This window comes from Seriola lalandi, unplaced genomic scaffold (assembly GCF_002814215.2).
Source record: "Seriola lalandi dorsalis isolate HSWRI2012SDOR001 ecotype SW California unplaced genomic scaffold, Sedor1 jcf7180002054924, whole genome shotgun sequence".
NCBI lineage: Eukaryota > Metazoa > Chordata > Actinopteri > Carangiformes > Carangidae > Seriola > Seriola lalandi.
In genome coordinates this window covers 175971-202362 of record NW_019525476.1, presented here as the reverse complement: position 1 = coordinate 202362, position 26392 = coordinate 175971, and the positions used below count along the sequence as shown (strand labels likewise).

The following is a 26392-nucleotide window of genomic DNA, read 5'->3' as shown; positions in this document are numbered from 1 at the left end:
AATGCAAAGCTTTGTTTAACAGAGAACCATATATTTTGTTGTTTGTGTAAAAGTTATTTTTCATGTTATAAATCCTTAATTAAATTCCATATTTTTAAATGCTGCATCAGGTGATCAAGCTGTTCCCCTGATCATCGGTGGTGCTTCATCCGTAACAGCGCAGATACTCTCCAGTACCCTGGGGCAACTCTCTGTACCTTTAGTGAGTTTTGTTTTGAGTACAACATAAACACTGTGCTGTAGCTTTTTTCTCCTTACTTTCACTATCTTTTACCCAAAGCACTGTGTGTTTTGCTGTGTGGGAGAGGACCTACTTTCATGCAGTAAAAAGTTTCTTCTTTCCTCTGACAACTTTTAGGACAAAGACAAAAAAGTCTGGATGTGAATCAGTTTGAGCACATGTGATTCTTTTAAGAAAAATTGGTACATTTTAATGAATTAACTCAAAGTTACTGAAGATGTAACTTTTTGTGTCTTTCAGATTAGCTACTTAGCAAGCTGCCCCTGTCTGAGCGACAGGCTCCGATATCCTAACTTCTTCAGGACCATCCCCAGTGATATTTATCAAGCCCGTGCAGTTGCCCACCTTGCTATAAACTTCAATTGGACCTGGATCGGAGCAGTGGTGGCAAACAATGATTATGGCCTAATGGCAATAAAGGTGTATCTATACATGAAATCTACATAAATTCAATGTTTAAATACTTTCCTATAATCTAATCTTTTTGTTCCTTTCAACTGTAAATGTCAGATATTTCAGGAGGAGACTCAGGGGGCAGGGGTGTGTCTGGCATTTGTAGAAACTCTCCGAAGGGAAAACATCATGAGTGATGCCAGAAGAGCAGCACTCACAATTCAGGCATCGACTGCTCGAGTGATTCTGATCTTTACCTGGTATACAGATGTGAGGGAACTGTTTCTGCAACTAACCAAGATAAATGTGAGAAGCTGAAGTAAAACTTTATATTGAATTTGTAAATAATAACTGCTCTTATTTGAGGAAAACTAATACTTTTTCAAATGACCCTTTGAATGTGTTGTGTTACTATCATTAGGTGACTGACAGACAGTTTCTGGCCAGTGAGGCTTGGAGCACCAGTGGGGATCTTCTCCAAAATCCTTCTACTTCTAAAGTGGCAAATGGTGTTCTTGGTGTGGCCATTAGAAGTTCATCTATACCTGGATTTGAAAATTATCTCAAAAATTTGCATCCAATTCATCATCCTGGTGATGAGTTTTTAAGGGAAATCTGGGAAGCCGAGTTTGGGTGCATACCTTGGGCCACATCTCTCTTTTCATATGTAACCACTACAAAATGGCCTAGTCACCCATCAAATAACATTACTTCATCTCCTGCCATGTCTGTTCTGAAAGCTTCATTATCACCCTGCAATGGCACAGAGTCCCTGGAGAGAGTACAGAATCTCTTTACTGACACCTCCCAGCTAAGAGTGACGTATAATGTCTACCTCGCTGTTTATGCTGCAGCCCACGCCCTTCACAATCTTCTCTCCTGCCCCGATAGTAACAGCCCTTCTGGAAACAACAGCTCCACCTGTTCCTCTCCAAATAACATCAAACCCACTGAGGTAGCCATAATTATCAGCCTTTCCCTGTGAATACTCCAAAATACATTTGGGATAAGTATTGTCTTACAAAGGCTCTGTCAGTTACAGTGATAAATTTCAATATTTTCATAATTTCACAGCTGTTGCAGTATTTGAACAACGTGAACTTCACCACACCACAGGGTGAAATGTTTTATTTCCAAGGAGCCGACATTCCAGCAAAGTATGACCTTGTCAACTGGCAGAGCACTCCTGAGGGGGCACTGAAACTAGTTTTGATTGGTCGTGTGGATGGGTTTGATCTCCACCTTAATGAATCAGCTATTCAGTGGAGCACAGGATCCAGTCAGGTATTAAATAGGAAAATAATATGGAACAAAATTTCTGGTCATGGAATTTTTGCTGTCAGAATACATTTGTTTTGTCTTTGAGAGTATGGGTTGGCTCTTTGTTTAGGTACCCATTTCAGTGTGCAGTGAGAGCTGCCCCCCAGGCACCCGAATGGCCAGCAGGAAAGGGGAACCTGTCTGCTGCTTTGACTGTATCCCATGTGCTGAAGGGGAGATTAGCAATAAAACTGGTGAGGAAATTACAACATAAAACTTCAGAAACCTCCTAATGCCTCCAAATACAGTCACCATAACTCATGAATCTGTCTGCCTTAGGCTCAACTGCTCTTTTTCCTCTCCCAGATTCCCCTCACTGTGAGCGTTGTCCATTGGAGTTCTGGTCTAATGCTAAACGAACTGCCTGCATCCCTCGCCAGCTGGACTTCCTTTCCTTTAATGAAACCTTGGGCATTACCCTAACTACATTCGCTGTATCTGGTGCCACCGTGACAACAGCTGTGTTTGTGGTTTTTCTCTACTACCGTCAAACACCTATGGTGAGAACCTAGATATACTGCGCATTTTCAACAAAACCTCCTTGGTATGCGGTCGCAGCCGTAGCTTTTTTATTAAAAAAGAATATGACTTTTCTTTTGTAGGTGCGAGCCAACAACTCAGAACTGAGCTTTCTGCTTCTTCTGTCGCTGAAGCTCTGCTTCCTGTGCTCGCTGGTGTTCATCGGTCGTCCATCAGTCTGGGCTTGTCGGTTCCAGCAGGCAGCTTTTGGGATCAGCTTTGTACTTTGTGTTTCCTGCCTCCAAGTCAAAACCATTGTGGTTTTGGCAGCGTTTCGCTCAGCTCGGCCTGGTGCTGAGGCCTTGATCAGGTGGTTTGGTCCAGGCCAACAGAGAGGAAGTGTCTGCTTTCTTACTTGTATACAGGTATAGCAAATGTGACTTTCTTTTTTTAAAATATATATTTATATTAATATTCACATTCATTTTGGTAGGCTATTTTACAAAATTTAATTTACATTTTATTCTTACCCAGGTTATCATCTGTGCCATATGGCTGTCCCTCAGTCCCCCTGTGCCCCGACGTGATCTGGGTTTCCAAGGGTTAAAGGTCACCCTGGAGTGCGCCATGACCTCTGTGGTGGGTTTCTCTCTGGTCCTGGGTTATATTGGCCTTCTGGCCTGCACCTGCCTCATACTGGCGTTTCTTGCTCGGAAACTCCCCGACAACTTCAATGAGGCAAAACTGATAACCTTCAGCATGCTGATCTTCTGTGCTGTCTGGGTGGCCTTTGTCCCAGCTTACGTTAGCTCTCCTGGGAAATACACAGTTGCTGTGGAGATTTTTGCCATCCTGGCCTCTAGCTATGGTTTACTGTTTTGTATTTTTGCTCCAAAATGTTTCATTATTCTTTTGAGGCCTGAGAAAAACACTAAGAAACACCTGATGGCCAGATAGCATAAAAAAGTTAACAATGTACCTATTTTAGCTCATCAACTATCACCAATATTCACTATACATTTTGGTTTTAGTTCCTTTCTTCTCAATTTCCATCTATTCATAGTCACTGTCAAAAGAGCAGTCAGCTATTTAGAAATAACAGATTGAAAACAGGATCTTGTCTTGTGTGAAAGTTTTTTCACTCTTCTATTTAATGCCGCTACTACCGCTACCGCTATTCATTTTGGCGTGCCAGAGCCCTATGCACAAGATTTTTATGTAAGGGCAAGTCATGGGGAATGTGACAAATCGGTTTCATTCCAGTGTCCTGTGTCAGTGGTTCTCTCTTTTGTTTTGGTTCTCTTTAAGGGAGGCATGTGGCTCCACCCTGACGTGAGCATCGCGACTGCCAGCCTGGAATGATTCCTGGAGTTTCTGTATTTGATTGATGTATTTGATTGTATGTTTGTATTTATGGCCCATGTGATGTCAAGTTGACAAAAATGTTTTTGTCTTTCCAAGTGGCGGTCTCTCAAGCAACCACTAGGGTAATAATTTATGCTTAGTTATGACTTATCACAAATAAGTCATTAAAGTTTTATACATCCAAGAGTTGACTGCATGAGTTGAGAGCCCTAAGTGTAAATCTGGTACTGCTTTCAATGAAAAGAAATTTCCCAGTTGACACAATAAAACACATTTCAGCAGTTTATATGAGGACACAATATTTTATCCAGTTAAAAAAAATGAATGTCATTCAGAACACCGCAACCTCTCATAGAACAGTAATTTCAACCAAATTCTACACTTCATAAGTGGAAACTCAAAATACAATTCAAATGCTGGTGGAAAGATATACGCCTGGTATTCTGTCACCCCTAGTCACTTAATTTGTTCTTACATTAGAATCACTGAGTTATTTAAGAATAAATTTGCCATGTCCATGGAAATTAAGGAATATTATTTCACTGTTTATTACCAAGTATACCTCTCTTAGGAGTTGCAGTTTACAATTGTGAAGGATAATTTATTCAGAGAATATAACTTTAAGTATAATCAGATGTAAGGTTAAGTTAGACCATGAAAAGTCACAAAGGCCATACTAGAATTTGAAGTACAAGTAGACTACTTTGTATTTAAAATTCAAACTTGTGTTTATGTATTCTTAGAGATTTCACACCCAAAAACATTCATTTGGCATAATTAGTCTTATTCAAATAACATTTCTATTACTATCACCAGAATCTGAATTAACTAATGTTCACCTATTTTCTGCCTATATTTTTATATTATATGAGAGAAAATGGATTCATTCCATCTTGTGAAATTAAGTAAAATTTTTATGACTCAGTTCCTCGACCCATAATAGCTTTCTTCGTGTTTCTCTCTGGTCTCAGCAGGATGATGTAACATTTGGGTCCAAACAGCGCCAACAAGAGGCCAAAACTGGAGGCCAGGATGGCAAATACCTCCACTGCATCTGCATATTTGCCTGGTGAGCTGATATAAGCAGGGACAAAGACCACCCACACAGCACAGAAGATCAGCATGCTGAAAGTGATGAGTTTGGCCTCATTGAAACTGTCTGGAAGATTCCTTGCCAGAAATGCAATGAGAAAACTGAGTATAGCCAGTAAGCCAATATAACCCAGTAACACTGCAAAACCAATTGTGGACCCGACTACACACTCATAAACTATCTTGTCATTGTGGTATTGGGTGTTTTTATGAGGTGCTGGTGAAGCAGAAACAAGCCAGGCAGTACAGATTGCTGCTTGAACAGAAGTAAGAACCAGAACTGTCCCTCTCTGCTGCACAGCACCAAACCACTTCAGACTGGCTCCACCTCCTGGCTTAGAGGCCTTGAACACAGTCAGAACCACCATTGTTTTCACCAGGATGCATGAAACACAAAGCACAAAGCTGATGCCAAATGCTGCATGTCTCAGCTGACATGTCCACAGTTTGGGTCGTCCGATAAACAGCAGTGAACACAGGAAACATAGTTTAAGTGACAACAATAGCTGGAAACTAAGTTCTGAATTGTTGGCACGTACTATAGGTGTTTTGCGATGATAGATAAAGATCCCTAGGACAACAGCACAGATAAATGTGCCCAGCAATGAGGCTGTTGTCAAGCAGATTCCCAGAGGCTCATGGTAGGAGAGGAACTCTGTTTTCTTGGGGACACAGTGGTCACGCTGGGGGCTGGACCAGAAATCCTCTGGACAACTGATGCACTCCATGGAGTCTATTAAGAAAGGGAAAGTAGTACGATAAATGTGTATACTTTATATCCAAACTGCTGGTTTAAAGCTGAACACTCACCAGTCTTATTGCTGATTTTTCCCTCAGAACAAGGGATGCAGTCAAAACAACACTCAGGTTTCCCCTTCTTTCTGGCCATGCGGGTACCAGGAGGACAGCTCTCACTGCACACTGACCGGGGGGGCTGTAGGGAGAAAAATAAATATCTGTTATTCTACACTACTAAACACAGCTAGAATGAGTTATCCATGAGCCAAAAAACAGTAGTCTGAAAAATCAGAGGTAACCTCTTTGGATTCAAAGTTCCAGAAGATTTTATCTTCATCAAGTGTGAGTTCTTCACCTTTTAAAGCAGATTTTTTAACCTCACCCACATTCTGAACTTTAGTTCGTCCACCCGGGAGCCACAGCCAGTTCATGATATCATAGATTGGTAAGACATCACCATTCTCATCAAATGACACTTGATCACCAAATGGTGTGGTGAAGTTGACCTTTTCCAAGTAATACACAAGCTGTGAAAATCAGAATAAGAGATAGAGGAAAAACCAAACAGGATAAATGAAAAAAAAGACAAATATATAACCATGGTGAACACAGGGATACACTTATGGTCATATCAAGTCATTAGAAATTCCAACAAATCATTTTCTTTAAAGTAATGCCACATGACATACAATACAATGTACCTAGTGAACAGATAATGTTCTCTCTGACCTGATGAGCCACTGCTATCACCCAGTAAGGAAAATCCTTTCAGATATCTATCCAGCATTTTACAATTGATGAGCTAAAACCATTTTACTTCATCTTATACAGTAAGTGCTACTCCACCATAAGTACTAAAACACAGGATTCGGTGATAAAACAGATGGAGTGAAAATTGATATCTCACCTGCCATGGCTCCAGTCCTTGCAAATTACCACAGCTGTGCCCACTGAAAGGCCCTCTCCCTGGCTCACACTGCATCATGTCATCAAGAGCATATGCCAGAGCATACACAGCCTTATACACATTGTACTCTGGCCTGAGATTTAAAATGTCCAAAAACTCACTCTCCATATTGTCTAGATCTTCATGTCCAGTGCATAATGCTCCTCCAGCCTCCACCCAACCTGCTGGAGGTGGTGCAAATCTACACCGAAATGTATATTCCCAAAACTGATTTACCTGAAACATTCAAAACTGTGTATTAAAAACAATGACAATATATATTATTCTTACAAATACCTAAAGAAATTGCAAGGTTTGACTCTCACCACATCATTTCATTCAAAACTAGAATTACAATTTGTTACTCTTGTAAATATCAGATACCAGCAAGGCTAAACTCTCACCATGTCATTTCCATAGCTGTTATTGTGGTGTAGGTCAGGACGTATTTGTAACATGAATTCCCTGAGTCCTGGTATTTCTCCTCGACGGATGGCAATGCCCAGTGTTCCACCCAGGTACGGCATGAGGTGGGGGGTCTGGAGCACAGTAGCTGATGTCCACGCTTCACTGGCTATCCACTGCAGGCCTGTCACATTCTGCCTCACCACCTGTACAATGCAGTATACCAGCTATAAATATAAATATAAATTCATACTGCCATGCCACTAAAGAAGTATCTATACTGTTTATATGGTCAGTGGTTAACTCACTCATGTATAGGTAAAATCCTGGTTTTTACACAGCATTATGATCCAAGTAATCCATAACTTTAACTCATCCCAGAAGGCAAACTCACTTTCAAAAACTGCTGGTAACACCCTTTACAAATCATTTATTCAATTAAATCTATTTGTTACAGACTAATAAGTTTTTGCTCCATAACACTTTCAGTTTGACAAGGAAAACATTATGACATACAGTATGTAACGTTATAATGAAATAGTATTTCAAGCCCAACCTCTTCCATGAGGTCAATCATGTGACTTTCATGTGCAAACACAATGACCACATGAGCTGTGGACTCCCTCATCACATCCACAATCCTCTTTATTTCAGCTGGGTTTTCACTCCAGGGCAAAACCTCTAAGTAAGCCAGACAACCTCCACCAGATGGACCCAGGTCAGATTGGAAGGATCGGGCAGCGTGGAGTCCATAATCATCATCACTGATCAGCAGACCTGCCCAAGTCCAGCCAAAGTATTTTAGAATCTGAATCATAGCACGCACCTAAGAATACAGAGAGGAGGGATTAGGGCTGGAATAATGTTTAACTGGAAATTCTGTTAAACATTTTCTGAAATGTACCATGTTTAATTCTGGCCTTTCAGTGTTGTTATCTGAAAACCGTATAACTCCATCAATGAGACAAATAATGTTACTGGTGATACACAAAAGGAATATATTTAAAGAATAGGGTTGTTCTTCCTGATTATATTTTTAACGACATATGCTGTATTTTATGTATTTTAATTTTGCTGACAGATTTTCACCTGGAAAGAATCACTTGGGATCGTCCTAAAGAAGGATGGAAACTTTTGCCGGTCACTCAGGCAGGAACATGTGGCAAAATAACTCACCTGCAAAAAACACAGACTGTACATCCTGAAACCATTCAATGCCTTTAAGGCTGGCTACTCCATATTTACAATTTCATTAAATTTGAAATGAAATCACAATGATCCAAAAGAGTTAATAGATGTTAAGGCAGAAAAACTTACCATAGGCACTCTGTACAAACCTAAGACAGTGGAGATTGCAATAGAACGCGTAGATGAAGAATCACCCACAATCCCAAGGACTGGAGGGGTTCCTACACAGGTCTCATGTAATGTAACCTGCTCCTCTTGACCACTGGTTAATGACAATGCTGCACGGAATCCAATTCCTAGTTGGAGGCAGTTATCATACAGACTGTATCCCAGAGTCACATTAGGTAGCAGGTTGGAGTTTCTGTTGATCTCATCAATAGCAAAAGCCATGGTCTGGGCCTGTCTGAATCCTAGAACATCAAAACTAACAAATAAAATATCACTGTTGACGACTGAAAAATACCACATGACAAAGTGCAAATAAGTATATTTTGTGAACAATGAAGACAGTTGAATATGAACAACCACAATAATAATAGCCTACTTGAATGAAAAACCAAATAAAAACACTGTGCAAAAAGCAATATGTTTAAAATGGAACAAATATATTATGTAATTCTTTCACAGTGATATCAGATCATCAGTTTCTGCTTTTCACTGCTTCCCCGACAGACTCACCCATGGCAGGTAGGCTGTTGTGGCTGTGATGTGAAAGACAGGTCAGGATGGGTAGAGAAAAAGTGAATTTCAAACAGTCCACCTAGGACCACATCTCCAGCCCTGTGCATCCCATTGAGATGAAACTGTCCCTGTAACTGGCAGGAGGAATAAAGAGGGGAGGACGCAGCAGAGGAAAAGTAGGAACACAACAACATGAGCAAGAGCGAGTTGGCGTCTAAAAATGTCCACATGATTTTCCTTTGGTTTACCCCTTTTCTGGGTGCAGTCTTCACACTTTATCACTATGCCACCCCCTTTTATTGACTTGCAGTATTGTTTAATCTTCCACGCCACCCATCAGGGCAGAAGAAGTAGTATGGGCAGGGCCTAAAATGCATTTCATTTGACATTGATTTGTACTGAATTACTGCGTGAACTCTAACAACATCTGTTCAAGGCCATTTTGGCATACTTTTCAGTAAAAGATTTCAGTTGTGGATGACCACTATGATGAGGTTTACTAAAATTTGCATCACAGTCATATAATGTGTATATTAGTTTGTATGTTTTTTGAAAATCATATAAAGTGGACTTCCATATGCCTGTTCCGTTGTAGATAAAGCTGTACACTGTTTCACCTTCCAGTAAAACATCTACTTGCCTTAGAAGAAAATACAAGTGCTCTTCCAAATCGCTGTGTGTTTTAATACCTGAGCATATATCAGAACAGTCACTTTGAACTGAGGACAGTTTCAAATTTGTGTGTATGACCAATGAACCGAACTAAATTTCGTAAATGGACAAAGCACTCTTGAACTTGTGGTATTCACTATCTCACAATAATAGATTAAGTAAAATGCCCACTAGATGGTAGCAGCAGCATTGTTGAAATAATATATTTTCTCATCTGTTTTTCATTGCACTGTGCCTGACAGAGGGTTATTGTATGTGGCCGGCATACTGTTGATGTTCGGAAGCTCAGGAGCTGAGAGGAGCCCTCTGAATTTGGGGGAAATATAGAAACTCATGAGTACATCTTTAAGCCCACACCAGCTCCATGCAGGTCAAAAATAAACACTGTTGGAGGAAAAAAGAATAGTCTGTATAATTTATTCGGACAGAGCAATTTACAGTATAACCTGGTTGTAAGGTTAACTTACACTATGAAAAGTCACAAAAGCCATAAAGGCATTTGGAGAGTAAATGCTTTGTACTTTAATTGCAGCATGAAAAAAATTACTGATTGGGTTTAAGTATTCTTAGATTTCATAATTAAATAAATGTATTTAACATTTGCCCTTACTTCTCAATTACACAAATCTCGCTATCACTATCACTATCAACACATTCTTCTCCCTGTATTTTTTGTATTATACAGAGAAAATGTATTACTTCTTCATGAAATTAAGTGCAATTTTTATGACTCAGTGCCTCGACCCATAATAGCTTTCTTTGTGTTCTTCTCTGGTCTCAGCAGGATTATGTAACATTTGGGTCCAAACAGCGCCAACAAGAGGCCAAAACTGGAGGCCAGGATGGCAAATACCTCCACTGCATCTGCATATTTTCCTGGTGAGCTGATATAAGCAGGGACAAAGGCCACCCACACAGCACAGAAGATCAGCATGCTGAAAGTGATGAGTTTGGCCTCATTGAAACTGTCTGGAAGATTCCTTGCCAGAAAAGCTAACAGGAAGCTGAGGCTAGCCAGTAAGCCAATATAACCAAGTAACACTGCAAAACCAATTGTGGACCCAACTACACACTCATAAACTATCTTGTCATTGTGGTATTGGGTGTTTTTATGAGGAGCTGGTGAGGAAGAGACAAGCCAGGCAGTACAGATTGCTGCTTGAACAGAAGTAAGAACCAGAACTGTCCCTCTCTGCTGCACAGCACCAAACCACTTCAGACTGGCTTCGCCTCCTGGCTTAGAGGCCTTGAACACAGCCAGAACCACCATGGTTTTAACCAGGATGCATGAGACACAAAGCACAAAGCTGATGCCAAAGGCTGCATGTCTCAGCTGACATGTCCACAGTTTGGGTCGTCCAATAAACAGCAGTGAACACAGGAAACATAGTTTAAGTGACAACAATAGCTGGAAACTAAGTTCTGAATTGTTGGCACGTACTATAGGTGTTTGGCGATGATAAATGAAAATGCAAAGGACAAGAGCACACATAAATGCACCCAGCAGTGAAATGGTTGCTAAGCATATTCCCAGAGGCTCATGGTAGGAGAGGAACTCTGTTTTCTTGGGGACACAGTGGTCACGCTGGGGGTTGGACCAGAAATCCTCTTGACAACTGGTGCACTCCATGGAGTCTATGAAAATAGGGAAAGTGTTGAGATACATCAACCCTGTCTCCTGGAAATTCCATTTATATACAACTAACCTGTAACAGGACGTTTCAAATGAAATATAATGATGACTGGATTAGTAACTTAATGGGGAATGTTGTTAGTTGACACATTTGTCAAGTGACAAATTTTAAACATATACTGATGATGAACATATCAGTAAAATGTTCACAGACAATGTTGAGTATTTGATGACCTCTTACATATCCAGTCATCCACTATAATATCCACTTATAGTGACAACAGCATTATGTAACTTTTTATGGTTATGTTTAGGCACTCACTGCACTTGGTTAAAGTTAGTGAAAGATGGTGGTCTGGTTTGTTAAAGAAAATGTTCACAATGACTTCAAACCAACCATCTTTATTAACATTAAACCAAACCCATGACATGTCTCTACCATTAAGTAAAGTTCTTTGTTTCCTGAACCACAGACAGAACAATGGATGCAAACTCTGGTCTCTGGTGTGACAGTCACACTCTTTGCAACCCAGTCATCCTCCCCACCCCCAAAAAAGAAATAAAATGAAAAAAATGCCTTTTAACATAATCCAGACAGTGATTATGGGTCCTGCAAAACATATTTGCTGTCACAGCTTAGTTATATATAAATGTAAGTTGTAGGAAACGAGGTGAGGTTTATAATATATTGTACTGTGTTTCCAAAATGCAATGCTTATAAAACAACACACTCACCAGTCTTATTGCTGATCTTTCCATCAGAACAAGGGATGCAGTCAAAACAACACTCACGTTCCCCCTTCTTTCTGGCCATGCGGGTACCAGGAGGACAGCTCTCACTGCACACTGACCGGGGGGGCTGTAGGGAGAAAAATAAATATCTGTTATTCTACACTACTAAACACAGCTAGAATGAGTTATCCATGAGCCAAAAAACAGTAGTCTGAAAAATCAGAGGTAACCTCTTTGGATTCAAAGTTCCAGAAGATTTTATCTTCATCAAGTGTGAGTTCTTCACCTTTTAAAGCAGATTTTTTAACCTCACCCACATTCTGAACTTTAGTTCGTCCATCCGGGAGCCACAGCCAGTTCATGATATCATAGATTGGTAAGACATCACCATTCTCATCAAATGACACTTGATCACCAAATGGTGTGGTGAAGTTGACCTTTTCCAAGTAATACACAAGCTGTGAAAATCAGAATAAGAGATAGAAGAAAAACCAAAAAGGATAAACGAAAAAAGTAAAAAGAATTACATCGTTATTGACCATGGTGAAAACAGCAGGACTTAACAGTCAATAGTCAAACTACATACAACAACTATGAACACATGAAGTCAGTAATCATTTTCTTTAAAGTAATGTCACATTAATACCATTTAACTAGTGAACAGAGAGTGTTCTCTCTGACCTGATGATACTAGCCACTGCTTTCACCCAGTAAGGAAAATCCTTTCAGATATCTATCCAGCATTTTACAATTGATAATCTCAAAGCATTTTACTTCATCCTATACAGTAAGCGCTACTCCACAAGAAGTATTTAAACACAGATTTGGTAATAAACAGGTGGAGTGTAAATTGATAACTCACCTGCCATGGCTCCAGTCTTTGTAAATTACCACAGCTGTTCTCGCTGAAAGGCCCTCTCCCTGGCTCACACTGCATCATTTTATCAAGAGCATATGCCAGAGCATACACAGCCTTATACACATTGTACTCTGATCTTAGGTTTGAAATATCCAAGAACTCACTCTCCACATTACCAAGATCTTCATGTCCAGTGCATAATGCTCCTCCAGCCTCCATCAAACCTGCTGGAGGTGGTGCAAATCTACATTTAAATGTATATTCCCAAAACTGATTTACCTGAAACATATTCAAAACTGTGTATTAAAAACAATGACAATATATTACTCTTGTAAATAGATCAGATTAAAAGGTTTTACTCTCACCACATTATTTCCATAGCTGTTATTGTGATGTAGGTCAGGATATATCTGTGACATGAATTTCCTGAGTCCTGGTATTTCTCCTCGACGGATGGCAATGCCCAGTGTTCCACCCAGGTACGGCATGAGGTGGGGGGTCTGGAGCACAGCAGCTGATATCCAGGCTTCACTGGCCATCCACTGCAGGCCTGTCACATTCTGCCTCACCACCTGTACAATGCAGCATACCAAGTTATATAAATTCATACTGCCATATAAACAAAGTAGCATCTAGTTTCTGAATCATACATAATGTACACAGTACACAACAGTTTTACACATTCATACACAGATGCAATCCTGTGTTTTACAGAGTAGAATTAGCAAACTGTATATCATCATAACTGGAGTTCAGTATAATTTGTCTGAAAAAGTGAACTGTAAAACCCACCAAGCAACAATTTCAACAAATGAGAGGTGTAACTTATCAAATTAATTACTTTTTGTTTTTTGTTGTGTTTAGGCCAAATACTGTTGTAATTACTAAAAAATATAACACCACAAAAGTTGTATAATTATATTAAGCTGTAATGAAGTTGTATTTCAAGCCTAACCTCCTTCATGAGATCAATCATGTGACTCTCGTGTGCAAACACAATGACCACACGAGCTGTGGATATCTTCATCAAATCTACAATCCTCCTAAATTCAGCTGGGTTGTCACCCCAGGGCAAAATCTCTGTGTAGGCCAGACAACCTCCACCAGATGTACCCAGGTCAGTTTGAAAGGATCGGGCAGCATAGAGTCCATAATCATCATCACTGATGAGCAGACCTGCCCAAGTCCAGCCAAAGTATTTTAGAATCTGAATCATAGCACGCACCTAAGAATACAGAGAGGAGGGATTAGTGCACAGGCTGGAATAATGTTTCACTGGAAATCCTGTCCAGTTAAATCCACAGTGGACCATGTTTAATTATGGTCTTTCAGTGTTATCTGACACCACACGACTCCATCAATAAGACAAATTACTGGTGATATACAAGAGGAATGTACAGTATTTTTAATAAAGGGATGTTCCTCATAATAATTTTTTTTAACTTTATTTGATGTATTTTCACATTGCTGACAGATTGTCACCTGGAAAGCATCACTTGGGATCGTCCTAAAGAAGGATGGAAACTTTTGCCGGTCACTCAGGCAGGAACATGTGGCAAAATAACTCACCTGCAAAAAACACAGACTGTACATCCTGAAACCATTCAATGCCTCTACTGGCTCTTTCAAATTACATAATAATGATAATAATTATAATAATTATTATTATTATTATTAATATCATAGAGAAGAGACACTAATCTAAATAATTCAAAGAAATGTGTTATGTTAAGGAATAGCCATACGGAATTTACAATGATCCAAAAGAATGAATAGATGTCAAGGCAGAAAAACTTACCATAGGCACTCTGTACAAACCTAAGACAGTGGAGATTGCAATAGAACGTGTAGAGGAAGAATCACCCACAATCCCAAGGACCGGAGGGGTTCCTACACAGGTCTCATGTAATGTAACTTGCTCCTCTTGACCACTGGTTAATGTCAACGCTGCACGGAATCCAATTCCTAGTTGGAGGCAGTTATCATACAGACTGTATCCCAGAGTCACATTAGGTAGCAGGTGTGAGTTTCTGTTGATCTCATCAATGGCAAAAGCCATGGTCTGGGCCTGTCTGAATCCTAGAACATCAAAACTAACACATAAAATATCACTGTTTACTATTGAAAAATACATAATTCAGTATTTGTGTAACACCTTTTATAAACATACTCAAATGAAAAAAATAAAGGGAAACAGTGCAAAAAAGCAATAATATCAGATTATCAAAAACACACTCTTGTAATTAGGTTGATTTTCCCCAGTTCACGTTTTTCACTGCTTCGCTGACAGACTCACCCATGGCAGGTAGGCTGCTGTGGCTCTGAGGTATAAGACAGTCCTGGATAGGTAGAAAAGAAGTGGATTTGAAACAGCCCTCCTAGAACCACATCTCCAGCCTTGTGCATCCCATTTAAATGAAACTGTTCCTGTAACTGGCAGGAAGAGGAATAAAGAGGGGAGGACACAGCAGAGGAAAAGTAGGAACACATCAACATGAGCATGATGTCAAAAAATGTCCACATGACTTTCCCCTGGTTGTTTTTCTGAGAGCAGTCTTTATTCTTTATTGCTATGTCACCCCTTTTATTGCCTAACAGTATTTTCTAATCTTGCACACCACCCATCAGGGCAGAATAAGAAGTAGGGGCAGGGCCTAAAATTTATTTCATTTGAGATTGATTTGTACTGAGGCTGAATTAATGTGTTCACTTTAGTTAACATATCTCCAAGGTCATGTTAGTGTGGCAAAGTGGCGGTCATAGAGTAATGAATTTTTGTTGCCGAACAACGCCACCTGGGGAATTTCACCCCAGGAAGTAATCACAAATCTTTATAAAGGGAGACTAAAGGTTACACAGGTTCGAAATCACCACGGGGCAAAAGACAGTGTTCACAATACAAACTTTCTTTATTAAACAATAATTGCTAAAAAAGTCCCATATATGCTGTCTATAGCACCTAATGTTAGGTACGGGAGCCAAAGAGGAGGGGGAATGGACAGTGCTGGGTTACCTCGAAACCAATTAGGGAGGAGGAAGCTAAAATAACACCCGTGACACTGCACACACACAAACTGAAAACGTGAAGAACCGCCACCAGGGATTGGGTCGCCGCCCGGAGCCCACAGCACATGTCCACAGGGAGAAAAGGAACAGTAAAATGGCCGCACCTTACAACTACAACACACTCACACCAAACAACAATAAGCAATAAAGTAAATAAGATAATTTAAATTTTCAAATACAATATAACAGAGACAATTAAGAATCTACAAAAGAAATCAAACTCAATGAAGCCATGCTCAAATGAATAATCACCTTAATCAATAAACAAATAACAAAAAGAATTAGATCTCAAATAGAATACAAACAAAGTAAACAAAAGCAATACAAAAGAATTCAAATGGAATTAAATCAATGTTCAAAGTAACTAAATAATTGTATTAATCAATAAACAAAAGCAGCGGCAAAGAATGCTAAAACAGCCGCATCGACACAGCGGTATTCTGACAGCGGAACCAGGTAATATTAAAATCAAACAGACAATAAAACAGACGGTAAAGCCAGATCAATCTATCGAGCCAAAACAGCAGCGCCGTCCAGCGAGCCGTGGCAGTGAATTAGTCTCATAATGGACCTCACCGGCGCAGCGTCACAGCAGGCAAAGCAGCAGAGTTACTCCCCGACTTCTGCCCGTTCCATACACGAGGATGCACAAACCCACACAAGGGTGCTTCCAGCAGGGCAGCCCGGTCCCCACGGCAATAGTAATCTGCAACCTGTACACTGAAGGAAGAGCGTGCGCCACGATGGCCAACATGCCAAACAGTGCTCCAGTGCGTGCACAGCCACACCACGCCACACCACCACAGTGGACGAGTGGCCCGGAAGAGAAGAAAGAAAACGGTGGATGGGACCAGACCCGTATATAAAAGGTATGTGGCACCGCCCAGCAATCACTGGGACAAAGAAACCACAGCGCTGCACTAGGAGGGATGAGGAACGGTGCACTTGCTACATCTATCCCCCCCTTTTGCATCGTCTGCCCGACGATGGACCATGAGCCAGCCACTAACACCGAGGTCTCAAGACAGCGGTCTGAGAATTAAAAAACTGGGCCTGGGGCTCCATTGGCCTCATGGCCCTGGGAACCAGCTGGCCGAGGAAGATGATGTACGTTTGAATGAGACCCAGCCGTAACACGAGTGGTTCGACGCAGAGACTGTTGACTAGTGCTTGGCTGGTCAGCTTAGGCCAAAGAGGGAGCCGGCGAGAGAGTTGGCTGTAATGCACCCCCATGGCCCGCAGGCACCGCTGAGCTGGACGCAGCCGGGGCCGATACAGCATCAGGGATCACCGCAAGCTGCGACACAGCAGGTGGCAGCACAGAAGTCTCAGACACCAACAACCAAAGGTCACTGCTTGAAGAGTCATCATCAGAGGTTACCAAGGGAGGCGAAGATAGTAAAGATGGCCCTGTGGGCAGAGAAGCTACGGCTTCAGGCTGGACAATAGTCTTCAGCATGTCTCTGTGCACATTACGAGTTCTCTCCAGGTCATCCACAGGAGCCACAGTGTAAACTGCTCCCTCACCAACAGGAGCCCTCACAACTTGGTGGACTACGGAAGTCCGGAGGTCCTGGATCTTATGTTGACCTCTGGCACCATGGTCCCTCAAATACACCAACTGACCCACAGGCAGAGATGCATCCCGGACATGCTGGTCGTGTCTCTCCTTACGTCGGCCAGCTGCAGCAAACAATCGCTCATGAGCACCCTCAAACGACACCTTAAGCCGAACCTGATGTTCAACAACCCAGTCCTGTACCTCACCAGGTACTGGGTCATGAACTCGACCCAAGAGGAAATTGACCAGAAGCCGAGGCTCCTGTCCAAATATCAAATAAAAAGGTGACTCGCCAGTGCCCTGATGTGGCGTTGTATTATAACAAAAGAGCACCTGAGGTAGACAGGAAGCCCAGTCCCATTTCCGGGAGACTTGCAGAGTACGCAGGAGGTTATGAAGGGTTCGATTGAACCGCTCACATTGGCCGTTACCCGCTGGATGGTAGGCAGTAGTACGAGACTTTGAAACACCGTACAAAGAGCAGAGCTGGTGGAGCAAGCAGCTCTCGAAACTCCTGCCTTGGTCTGATACCTTGGTGACCGTGCTCCTGATGGAGCTGCTGCAGCGTCTCCTGCTTGAGCGCCACAGGTAAAACAAGTTGGAGGAACTCTTCTCCCCTGCCGGAACGAAAGACTCGACGGAACAGCACTCCATTTTCCTCCACCAGGCGGTCCCATTGACGGAGAAGTGCTACAGCAAGTTTAGAAAGCTGCTAAAACACCTCCTTCAACATGGGATCGTTTTCCTGCATAGAACGGAGATCAGGTGCAGAGTGAGATGGGAGAAAAGAGACCAGAGATTGATGGCCCAACACAACGGGACCACACTGGGAACTCTGAATGCCACTGGGAACCAACATGCTAGGCAAAGACGGGACGGACAAGGGGGAGCCAGGTAAGTACTGTCGCGACAACGCGTCGGTGTTCCGGTTGCTGCGGCCTGAACGGTATTTGATCTCAAAATCAAAAGCAGCAAACTCAGCAGCCCACCTTTGCTCAGCAGCTCCAAGTTTAGCAGACTGGAGATGGCTCAGCCGGTTATTGTCCGTGTACACGATACACTTGTGCCACAACAAATACTCCCGGGACATCTGTCCCAGCCCACTTGAGCGCAAGGAATTCCAGCTTCATTGAGCTGTAGTTGGACATGTTGTGCTCAGTGGGCCCGAGACCCCTGCTGGCATAGGCCACTGGTCTCACACCACTGTCCGTCTGCTGAGGGGGCACAGCGCCAAGCCCACTGTGGCTGGCATCGATCTCAAGAATAAAGGGGCGTGACGGGTGTCCATGCCGTCCCCAAAGCTCGACCTGACCCCTTCCTGGACTTAGTGCCTGCTAGATCAGCAACCAACTGATGCAAGGGTTTGGCCAGCTTGGTAAAGCCCTCAACGAAACGACGATAATAGCTGGCGAAATCCAAAAAGGAGCGCAGCTCTGAGACGTGACATGGGCGTTGCCAGTTGGGCACAGCCTTTTGGGATCTGTGGAAACCCCTTGGCTCGAGATGACATGTCCCAAATATGCCACCTGCTGCTGGAAAAAGGCACACTTTTCCCATTTTGGCTTTCAGGCCTTCTCTATGGAGCTGACCAAGCACCATCTCCAGCCGCTGCAGATGTTGTTCAACAGAGGATGAAAAGACGATGATGTCATCGAGGTAAAGCAGCAGGGACTGACCCTGCTGGTCGCCAAACATTCTCTGCACCAGCCGCTGGGAGGTGCTTGGGGCATTACAGAGGCCAAAGGGCATTCAGTTGAACTCAAAAAGACCAAAGGGAGTGCAAAAGGTGGTTTTGGGACGGTCCTGTTCAGCCATCAGCACCTGATTGTACCCGCTGGCAAGGTCAATGGTGGAAAACCAGCGGGCCCCGGAAAGGGCATCCAAGCTTTCCTCGATGCGAAGCAGCGGGAAGGCATCCTTTCTGATTTTGCTGTTGAGGAGGCGGTAGTCTACGCACAAGCGCAAGCCCCCATCCTTCTTCATCACTAAAACAATGGGGGACGCATACGGACTACTGTGCTCACAAATTGAGACTCAAGCAGCTGGTTGATATGTGCGTTCACTGTCTCATCCTCGGAGTATGAGACAGTGAAGGCGCATATCAACCAGCTGCTGGAAACTGCGGGATGCGTCGAAACCGTTGACGGACAGGGACATCATCAAGCAGGGGTATATCATGCAAAATGAGGTTAGTGCACCCCAAATCCCCATCATGAGTTGCAAAGACCGACCTGTACTTATGCAGCAAGGACCTCACACTAGCCTGCTCTGGCTCGGTTAAGGCAGATTTTTAAGGTGGAGATTACAATCGGACATGAGGAGTATTGTTTGGGAGAGAGGGGGCGCTTTGAGGTAGCTAATGCAGGGAGTGATGATGATATACAGGCATTAATTTCTGTTTGGCACCAATCAGCATCTGGTCTGTGAATCCAATAAACTATTTTTTGTAGGTTTGCTGCCCAAAAATAATACATCAGATTGGGCAGAGCCATACCCCCCTCTGACTTATGTCTTTGAAGGAATTCCTTACGAATCCTGGGATGCTTGTTACCCCATAGAAATGAAGACAACAGTTTATCAACCAGTCTGAAAAATGACTTCGGAAGGAAGACTGGAATACTCTGAAAGAGATATAAAAGCCTTGGCAATATGTTCATTTTAATACATGCTATTTTCCCTGCTAGGGTTAGGTTTAGAACACTCCACTTCTGAAGGTCACATTTAAGATTATTAATTAGGGGAGTAAAATTTTTGTCATACAAACCAGAGAATGAACGGGTAACATTAATTCCCAAATATTTAAATCCTGATCTAGAGAGAGGGAAGGGCAACTCTGTTTCTGCAATTTGGAGGGCTAAGTTATTGATTGGAAATCACTCACTCTTTAAAAAGTTCAATTTTATATCCTGAAAACCTGCCAAAATGGAGTAAAATATTCACAATGTCAGGGGCACATGACACTGGGTCTGAGATGTAAAGCAATAAGTCATCTGCATATAAGGATACTCTATGTCTATACTCTAACTGTTTTCTGTAGATTCCCTTAAAGCGTTGTGAGGTGTTCAGCATAATAAAGAGAGGCTCGATAGCTAAGGGAAGAGAAGTGGACCAAGAGGACAGCCCTGCTGGGTACCCCTGGACAGTGAGAAGGACATATCCAAGATATAAGTTTGGGCCCAAATCCAAATTTAAAAACTGTGTCATATATGCAAATCTTCTGTTTTTCAGGGTATCAACTTAACCATAAGAGCCTCATAATCAACCTCATAATTAATTATGATTAGCGGCCAAGATTCAGGTTAAAGTTAACTTAACGGTGTAGCTGTCTGGATGCAGCACATCAAAGCAGAGCAACTAAACATATGGTCCTTTAACCTAAAATGATTAACATCTGGGCCTTAAATAAGGCGGTTAGAAAATAAAACAACACAGGTAATTAAAATAATGTGGTAGTGATCTAAACAAGACCATACACAATCCAATATTACTCGTGAATGTGTGGGTAGATATTGAGAAATAATTGAGAAAAGCGGTCCACACTGATGGAAACTGTTGTTCTGTTGTCTTTTCCTTATTAAAGTCAGCAGTCAATCCCTGAAGACAGTGTTCCACAATTGCCACCGGATAAACACAGACACACAGTTATTACTTCTCTGGTCGCAGTGAGCCCGCGGGAAGACGTTTACTTCGCAACACAGCGGACGAAAGGTGACTCTCTCCATCAAAAGTGACTCTGAGTCGGGCTGGAAAAAGCAGGCGGAAAGGCACTCCTCTCTGATAAAGATCCCGTTTAACGCCGATCTTTTCTTAGCGAGAGTGGTGCTAAGGTCTGGGTAAACTCTCAAGGTAGTGCCCTTATACTTTACTTCGTGCTGCCTGGACCATCTCAAAGCGGCGTCCTTCTCCTGGTACCGATGAAAACAAAGGATGAAAGGCCGTGTGGGTCGTCCTGCTGCAGGCTTAGGTCCAGCTGCGCGGTGTGCACGGTCCAGCTCTGGGTGGGATGGGAATCTTTCAGCAACTTTGAAATAAAAATAGAAGGGTCGTGGCGATCTTCACTTCCTTCAGGCAAATTCAGGATACGAAGGCTGGCTCTGCGAAATTAATTTTCCAGGTTTTCAAGGCGATCCAGCAGGGATGCGTTCTGGGCCTGGAGGGATTTGATGGTAGCTTCAGCGTCACAGATCCATTGAAAGTTTTCACCCATCAGGGTTTCTGCAGCCACGAGTCGACCCTGAAAGGAGCTAACTTCGTCACGTAGCCCATTCACTGAAGCTTGCAGAGGCTGAATTGACTCTTGAATTAACGTAGCCACATCTCCTTAAAGCTGAATCGTTGCTTAGATAGTTCTGTAATCAGTTCAGATATGGAGACAGGATATCCGTGCTTACTGTTGCCAGGTTTTTCCGCATCGGTGGACGCAGCCGCCATTGTAGCTAGCTTGCTAGCTATGCTATGTCTGGTTTGCATTTCGCCTTTGTGAGGGTTCAGCAGCTATATAAGTGCAGTACTTTACGTATAAGCAGGTCCAAGCCGCTACGGCGCTTAGTACGTGTGTGTAAAACTTTGATTAATTAATTAATAAGAGAGTTGAACAGGAGCCCCCCTCACCTTACGTCTCTCTCCTACATTGCCAAACCGGAAGTCCTCCCGAGCAACCTTTAACAGGCACGGCGAAGCCAACAGCCCTGCTGGCAACCCAGACTCAAGCGGTTCGAACAGTGCACTCTGACTTGAAAACTGCTCTGGGTAGGTTCCAGCAACCAGCTTCATCACCCCGCCGGGTATACGCACCACCCGTTTGCCTCGGACCCACACGGTACCAGTGAGGCTCGGGATGACCTGGGCTGAAAACTGGTGGCACTTCCGAAGGGCAGCCACAACGGGACTAGGCGCCTCTTACACAGAGGGTGACTTAAACAGTCTAGACCCAAATACACCGAAAAGCTCATGATAACATCTGCGGAGTACATTCATACTCAGGATTCCCGGGACAGAAGATGAAGCTCCAGGGGGGTCTTTCACAACAAGGATCCCGCAGCAGGGCATCACCTTGCCACACAGTTCCACGTCAAGTTTCAAATAGCCAACATACGGGATAGCCAGGCCATTAGCTGCACGTAGCTGTAACCACTGGCATGAGCGAAGTCGATCATTGCCCCAAGGTGCAAACTGGGCCAAAAAGAAACTTTCAGTGATGGTGGATACCATAGAACCAGTGTCCACCAAACACTCAACACTGAATCCTCCAATGGAGACGCTAATGTTTGGCAAGGAGCAATCAAGTCAGCTACTGGGCCTGGCTGTGAGCCTGTAGACTCCCCAACTGAGTTGTGGCTCGGCAGCTCAGCGGGCTTCAGTTTCCCGACTGCTGGGAAGAATGGGAGGGCACAGCGGCATGGGGTTTGGAACCCGAGACAGGGTTAGCACACCGATGGGGTGGACCCCGCTCCCCATCACACTCACGGGCGAAATGGCCTGGCTGTTGGCACCTCCTGCAAATAACAGGGCCAGAGCGAGACACCGGGCCCGGTGGAGGAGGGGCCTGCAAGGATGCCACCGTCTGGGCAAGCTGATTCAGCTGCTCCTGCTGACGCTTTAAGAGATCCATCACCGCTCCCAACCCTGGCTCCTGAGAAGCGACCTGAGGGGCTGGATGGAGACGGCTTTGCATTCCATATTGTAGGCCACAAGCCATTGGGAGTGAAGAGCTACGACCCCTAATACCACCTGGAAGACCCTCCCTCTCCCGTCTAATTGCCTCACTACACAGCTCCAACAGGGTGATGTTGGGCTGGCGACGAACTAACTGTTTAAGCTCCCGGTGGAGAGAGCTGTCAAGCACATGCTCTATGAACATGCTCTATGAACTGATCCCTGAGCAGAACGTCAGCATTGGGCATCCCATTGGGTGCATGCTGCTCAACCTTTGCCATCAAAGCCATCAGAGCCAAGGAGAACTCTTGTAGCGTCTCCCCTTCCTGTTGGTGCCGAGAGAAGAAAGCCTGCTGTTGAGTGACATATGACTGATTGCACTCATACAGCTCTTTTAAGATGGTAATAACTCGGGCTGGATCGCGTCACTGGGGCGAAACTTAATCTCTTCCTTTGCCTCTCCCTCCAAATGGTCAAGGATAAACAATGCTTGCCCTGCAGCAGAAAGATGGCGAGCACGCACACACGCCTGAACTTCTTCCACCCACTCAACAATACCCATGTGGCAAGCGGGGCTAAGAAGGGTAAATACTAAAAGGTAATTGAGTACTATACAACAATTCTAATCAACTACACAATCAGCTGATAAGAACGTTAGTACATTAGATAAAGTATCAGTTGCCAACAACAGGAATTGCACCTGGAGAATTAAGTTAACCATTTACACAATGATTAACCTGCACAAGTTCGTTGCTGATGAGGGCTTGAGACTGGGTCCAGAATACAAATTCAATTTGTTTTTATTAGCAGTCTATTAATTTAACAATTTTCCAATAAAAATGTTTTACACACTCACACCTTCATACACACGCACACATCCCTCAGGCAATCCAAAAAATACACAAAAAAGGAGCAAATAGCACAATTGGGTTAAATCAATTAAACACATAACTAAGCAAACCACACAAATGCAAACAAAAGAAAAACTGGCAAAGAAACAAAATTACTCAATAGTAATCTAAAACATATCAATCTACTAAACATGCAAAACAGTTAAACCAAAATACTATTAATAACTAACCCAAAAATAATCAAACAAACAAAAGTAAACATGCAAAACAACCCACACAAAGCAAAAGTAATTTCAAAAATGATATACCCGCCATAGGCTACATGCAATATTTAAAATATTGAAAACACATACATGGGGCACCAGGGTATAAAAACGTTAACCAATTTACTGCCCGAACAGCACAGTCGATGGGTTAGCGTTGGATGCAGGCCGGATGATTGGGTTCTACAGGCACACAAAACCATAGGCAAAATAGCAGCCAGCCGACAGTGATCACGGGGGAGAGTTAGTGCTGGCAGACGCCGATCGCACACATATTTAACCTGTCATGAAAAGAGATATTTAGAGGCCACACCGTACCTAGGACAGAGGCTTGAACTGCCGTCAGCACACAAACATACCGTCGGAGTTGAATGAGCATCACACAGGTGAGGAGGAGAAACACCCAAGCCACAGTGGCTCAGCCACGACGTGACAGGTCACAGCTGATCGGTCTCCGCTACGGCACATGCGAGGAGACACGTGACACGGACTCCCAACAAGGAACTGTATTTAAAAGACAAAAGCCGACTTTGATGGCAACCACAAAACTGTGAAAACAGCACAACAAAGCGTGCAACTACAACATACCAGGGAGCAGCGAGCCGGGTGACCCGGCTATAAGGCGATCAGGTGACATGAACAGGTGCCGTGATTAGGGGAAGGGCAGGGCACCCAGGAGCTTCAGAGCAAGAGGGCTCCCACTACACAACCACCCATCTTTATAGACTGCGCCCCCTAGCAGAGATAGGCTGATTCTGCAGCACTAATTAACGTCGCAGCAAGATTGCAGGCCCATACTGCTACACCCATACCTGTCCTGCCATTAAACATGGGACAACTGCGGTCTCTGGGGATCACTACTAACTGCTCCGTAACAGCAGCTGCAGCGACTGCAGGTGGGGCAGGACCAGCTTGGCCAGGGGAGGCCAAGGACGCCCCACCGGAGCCCCCCGGGGAAGCAGCACGCCCCCGACGAAGCCGCTCATTGTCCGCCCTCAGCTGCAAAACCAACTCCTTTACCTCCTGCAACTCCTCTTCCATATTTCCCTAGCAGAAAACTCCACAAGAAAAAAACATTAAACACTGGATTGGACACTGCTGTTTTGGCTCTATAACAACAAAGGTAACACTAATATCCAAGAAGAAAAAGAAGGAGATAGTGTAAATCTCAGTAATGGAAACAAAACACGTCCCTGCCCCCTTTTAATGTGGTGTTCCTGCCGACAACGCCAAGTCTGTGGCAAAGTGGCGGTCATAGAGTAATGAATTTTTGTTGCCGAACAATGCCACCTGGGGAATTTCACCCCAGGAAGTAATCACAAATCTTTATAAAAGGGAGGCTAAAGGTTACACAGGTTCGAAATCACCACGGGGCAAGAGACAGCGTTCACAATACAAACTTTCTTTATTAAACAATAATTGCTAAAAAAGTCCCATATATGCTGTCTATAGCACCTAATGTTAGATACGGGAGCCAAAGGGGAGGGGGAATGGGCAGTGCTGGGTTACCTTGGTGGCCCGAAACCAATGAGGGAGGAATAAGCTAAAATAAAACCCTGTGAAGGAGCTTTAATTACTTCTTTACATTGCAGCATTAAGAGTAAGAGTATTCATATACTCTTCCAGTATAAAATGTAATTGGGAGCAAGGCCGTTTACGGCCTTAAAAGTCAGCACCATGCTGCAGCAGCAGACATGTTTTAAACTATGTAAAAATACTCTGCTATTATTCATATTTAGTTTAACAAGGTTTTCACACATGAAAAGTGAAAAAAAGAATCAAAAACTGGGGCTGTAAGCACATCTACGCTTATCCTGGAAACTATCAAACATTTTTTTGTTCATAAAAGATATCAATTGAGGTCAAATAATTGTCAAAAACTTCATATGAAAGATGTATGGAGGAGAGAGAGCTCTCCACTCAGGGTTACTCGGGTAACCTACTGATTTCTGTGTCCACCACTGTTAGTAAGACTGAGTCATTCACAGACAAATTGTTTGAACTCTTTATTTTATTTTTTATCACCTCTCAAACCCCAGAGAATATACAAGCAAATGATCAGTCAAAAATAGCATAATAATTTTCTATGTAAATTGCTTTTATTGACATTTTTCTATGTCTTCCAGTATTGTCTGGTGATGATCATTGTTGCACAATGTTACGTTACCCATAGTTACATTTGTTGGGTCTGAGCTCTATTAGTAACTGGAAATCATTATTACTCGGCCTCACACGGGGCAATCATTAGTACTCGGCCTCACCCGGGCGGCAC

General features: G+C 43.1%; 3 protein-coding genes across 8 annotated transcripts; 1 reads left to right on the top strand and 2 right to left on the bottom strand.

Annotated features, from left to right (window-relative positions):
• The first annotated feature begins 2054 nt into the window (after nt 1-2054).
• Nucleotides 2055-3370, top strand: LOC111673687 (vomeronasal type-2 receptor 26-like). Its single transcript, XM_023431524.2, has 4 exons — nt 2055-2148; nt 2261-2454; nt 2557-2838; nt 2948-3370. The coding sequence occupies exons 1-4, from the start codon at nt 2070-2072 to the stop codon at nt 3368-3370; spliced, it is 978 nt and encodes a 325-aa protein (XP_023287292.2). The 5' UTR covers nt 2055-2069.
• A 1322-nt stretch (nt 3371-4692) lies between these two features.
• On the bottom strand, nt 4693-9058 carry LOC111673702 (extracellular calcium-sensing receptor-like). Of its 3 annotated transcripts, XM_023431540.2 has the most exons (9): nt 8826-8950; nt 8277-8571; nt 8049-8135; nt 7516-7785; nt 6959-7165; nt 6516-6791; nt 5908-6135; nt 5681-5804; nt 4693-5603 (listed from the first exon to the last, which is right to left on the bottom strand). In XM_023431540.2, the coding sequence occupies exons 1-9, from the start codon at nt 8933-8935 to the stop codon at nt 4693-4695; spliced, it is 2508 nt and encodes an 835-aa protein (XP_023287308.1). In that variant the 5' UTR covers nt 8936-8950. The 3 variants fall into 3 exon arrangements, with proteins under 3 accessions (XP_023287308.1, XP_087026083.1, XP_087026084.1); XM_087169957.1 differs by lacking the exon at nt 6516-6791 and having other exon boundaries at nt 5908-6030; nt 6962-7165; nt 8826-9058; XM_087169958.1 differs by lacking the exons at nt 5908-6135; nt 6959-7165; nt 7516-7785; ... (1 more) ...; nt 8277-8571; nt 8826-8950 and having other exon boundaries at nt 6516-6800.
• Nucleotides 9059-10224: 1166 nt separating this feature from the next.
• On the bottom strand, nt 10225-15247 carry LOC111673703 (extracellular calcium-sensing receptor-like). Of its 4 annotated transcripts, none has more exons than XM_087169978.1 (9): nt 15021-15220; nt 14523-14817; nt 14207-14293; nt 13680-13949; nt 13084-13296; nt 12728-13003; nt 12096-12323; nt 11869-11992; nt 10225-11135 (listed from the first exon to the last, which is right to left on the bottom strand). In XM_087169978.1, exons 1-9 carry the CDS (start codon nt 15218-15220, stop codon nt 10225-10227), a joined length of 2604 nt encoding a protein of 867 aa, XP_087026104.1. The 4 variants fall into 4 exon arrangements, with proteins under 4 accessions (XP_087026104.1, XP_023287310.2, XP_087026105.1 ...); XM_023431542.2 differs by having other exon boundaries at nt 13090-13296; nt 15021-15145; XM_087169979.1 differs by lacking the exon at nt 12728-13003 and having other exon boundaries at nt 12096-12217; nt 13092-13296; nt 15021-15247.
• Between the last annotated feature and the right edge of the window lie 11145 nt (nt 15248-26392).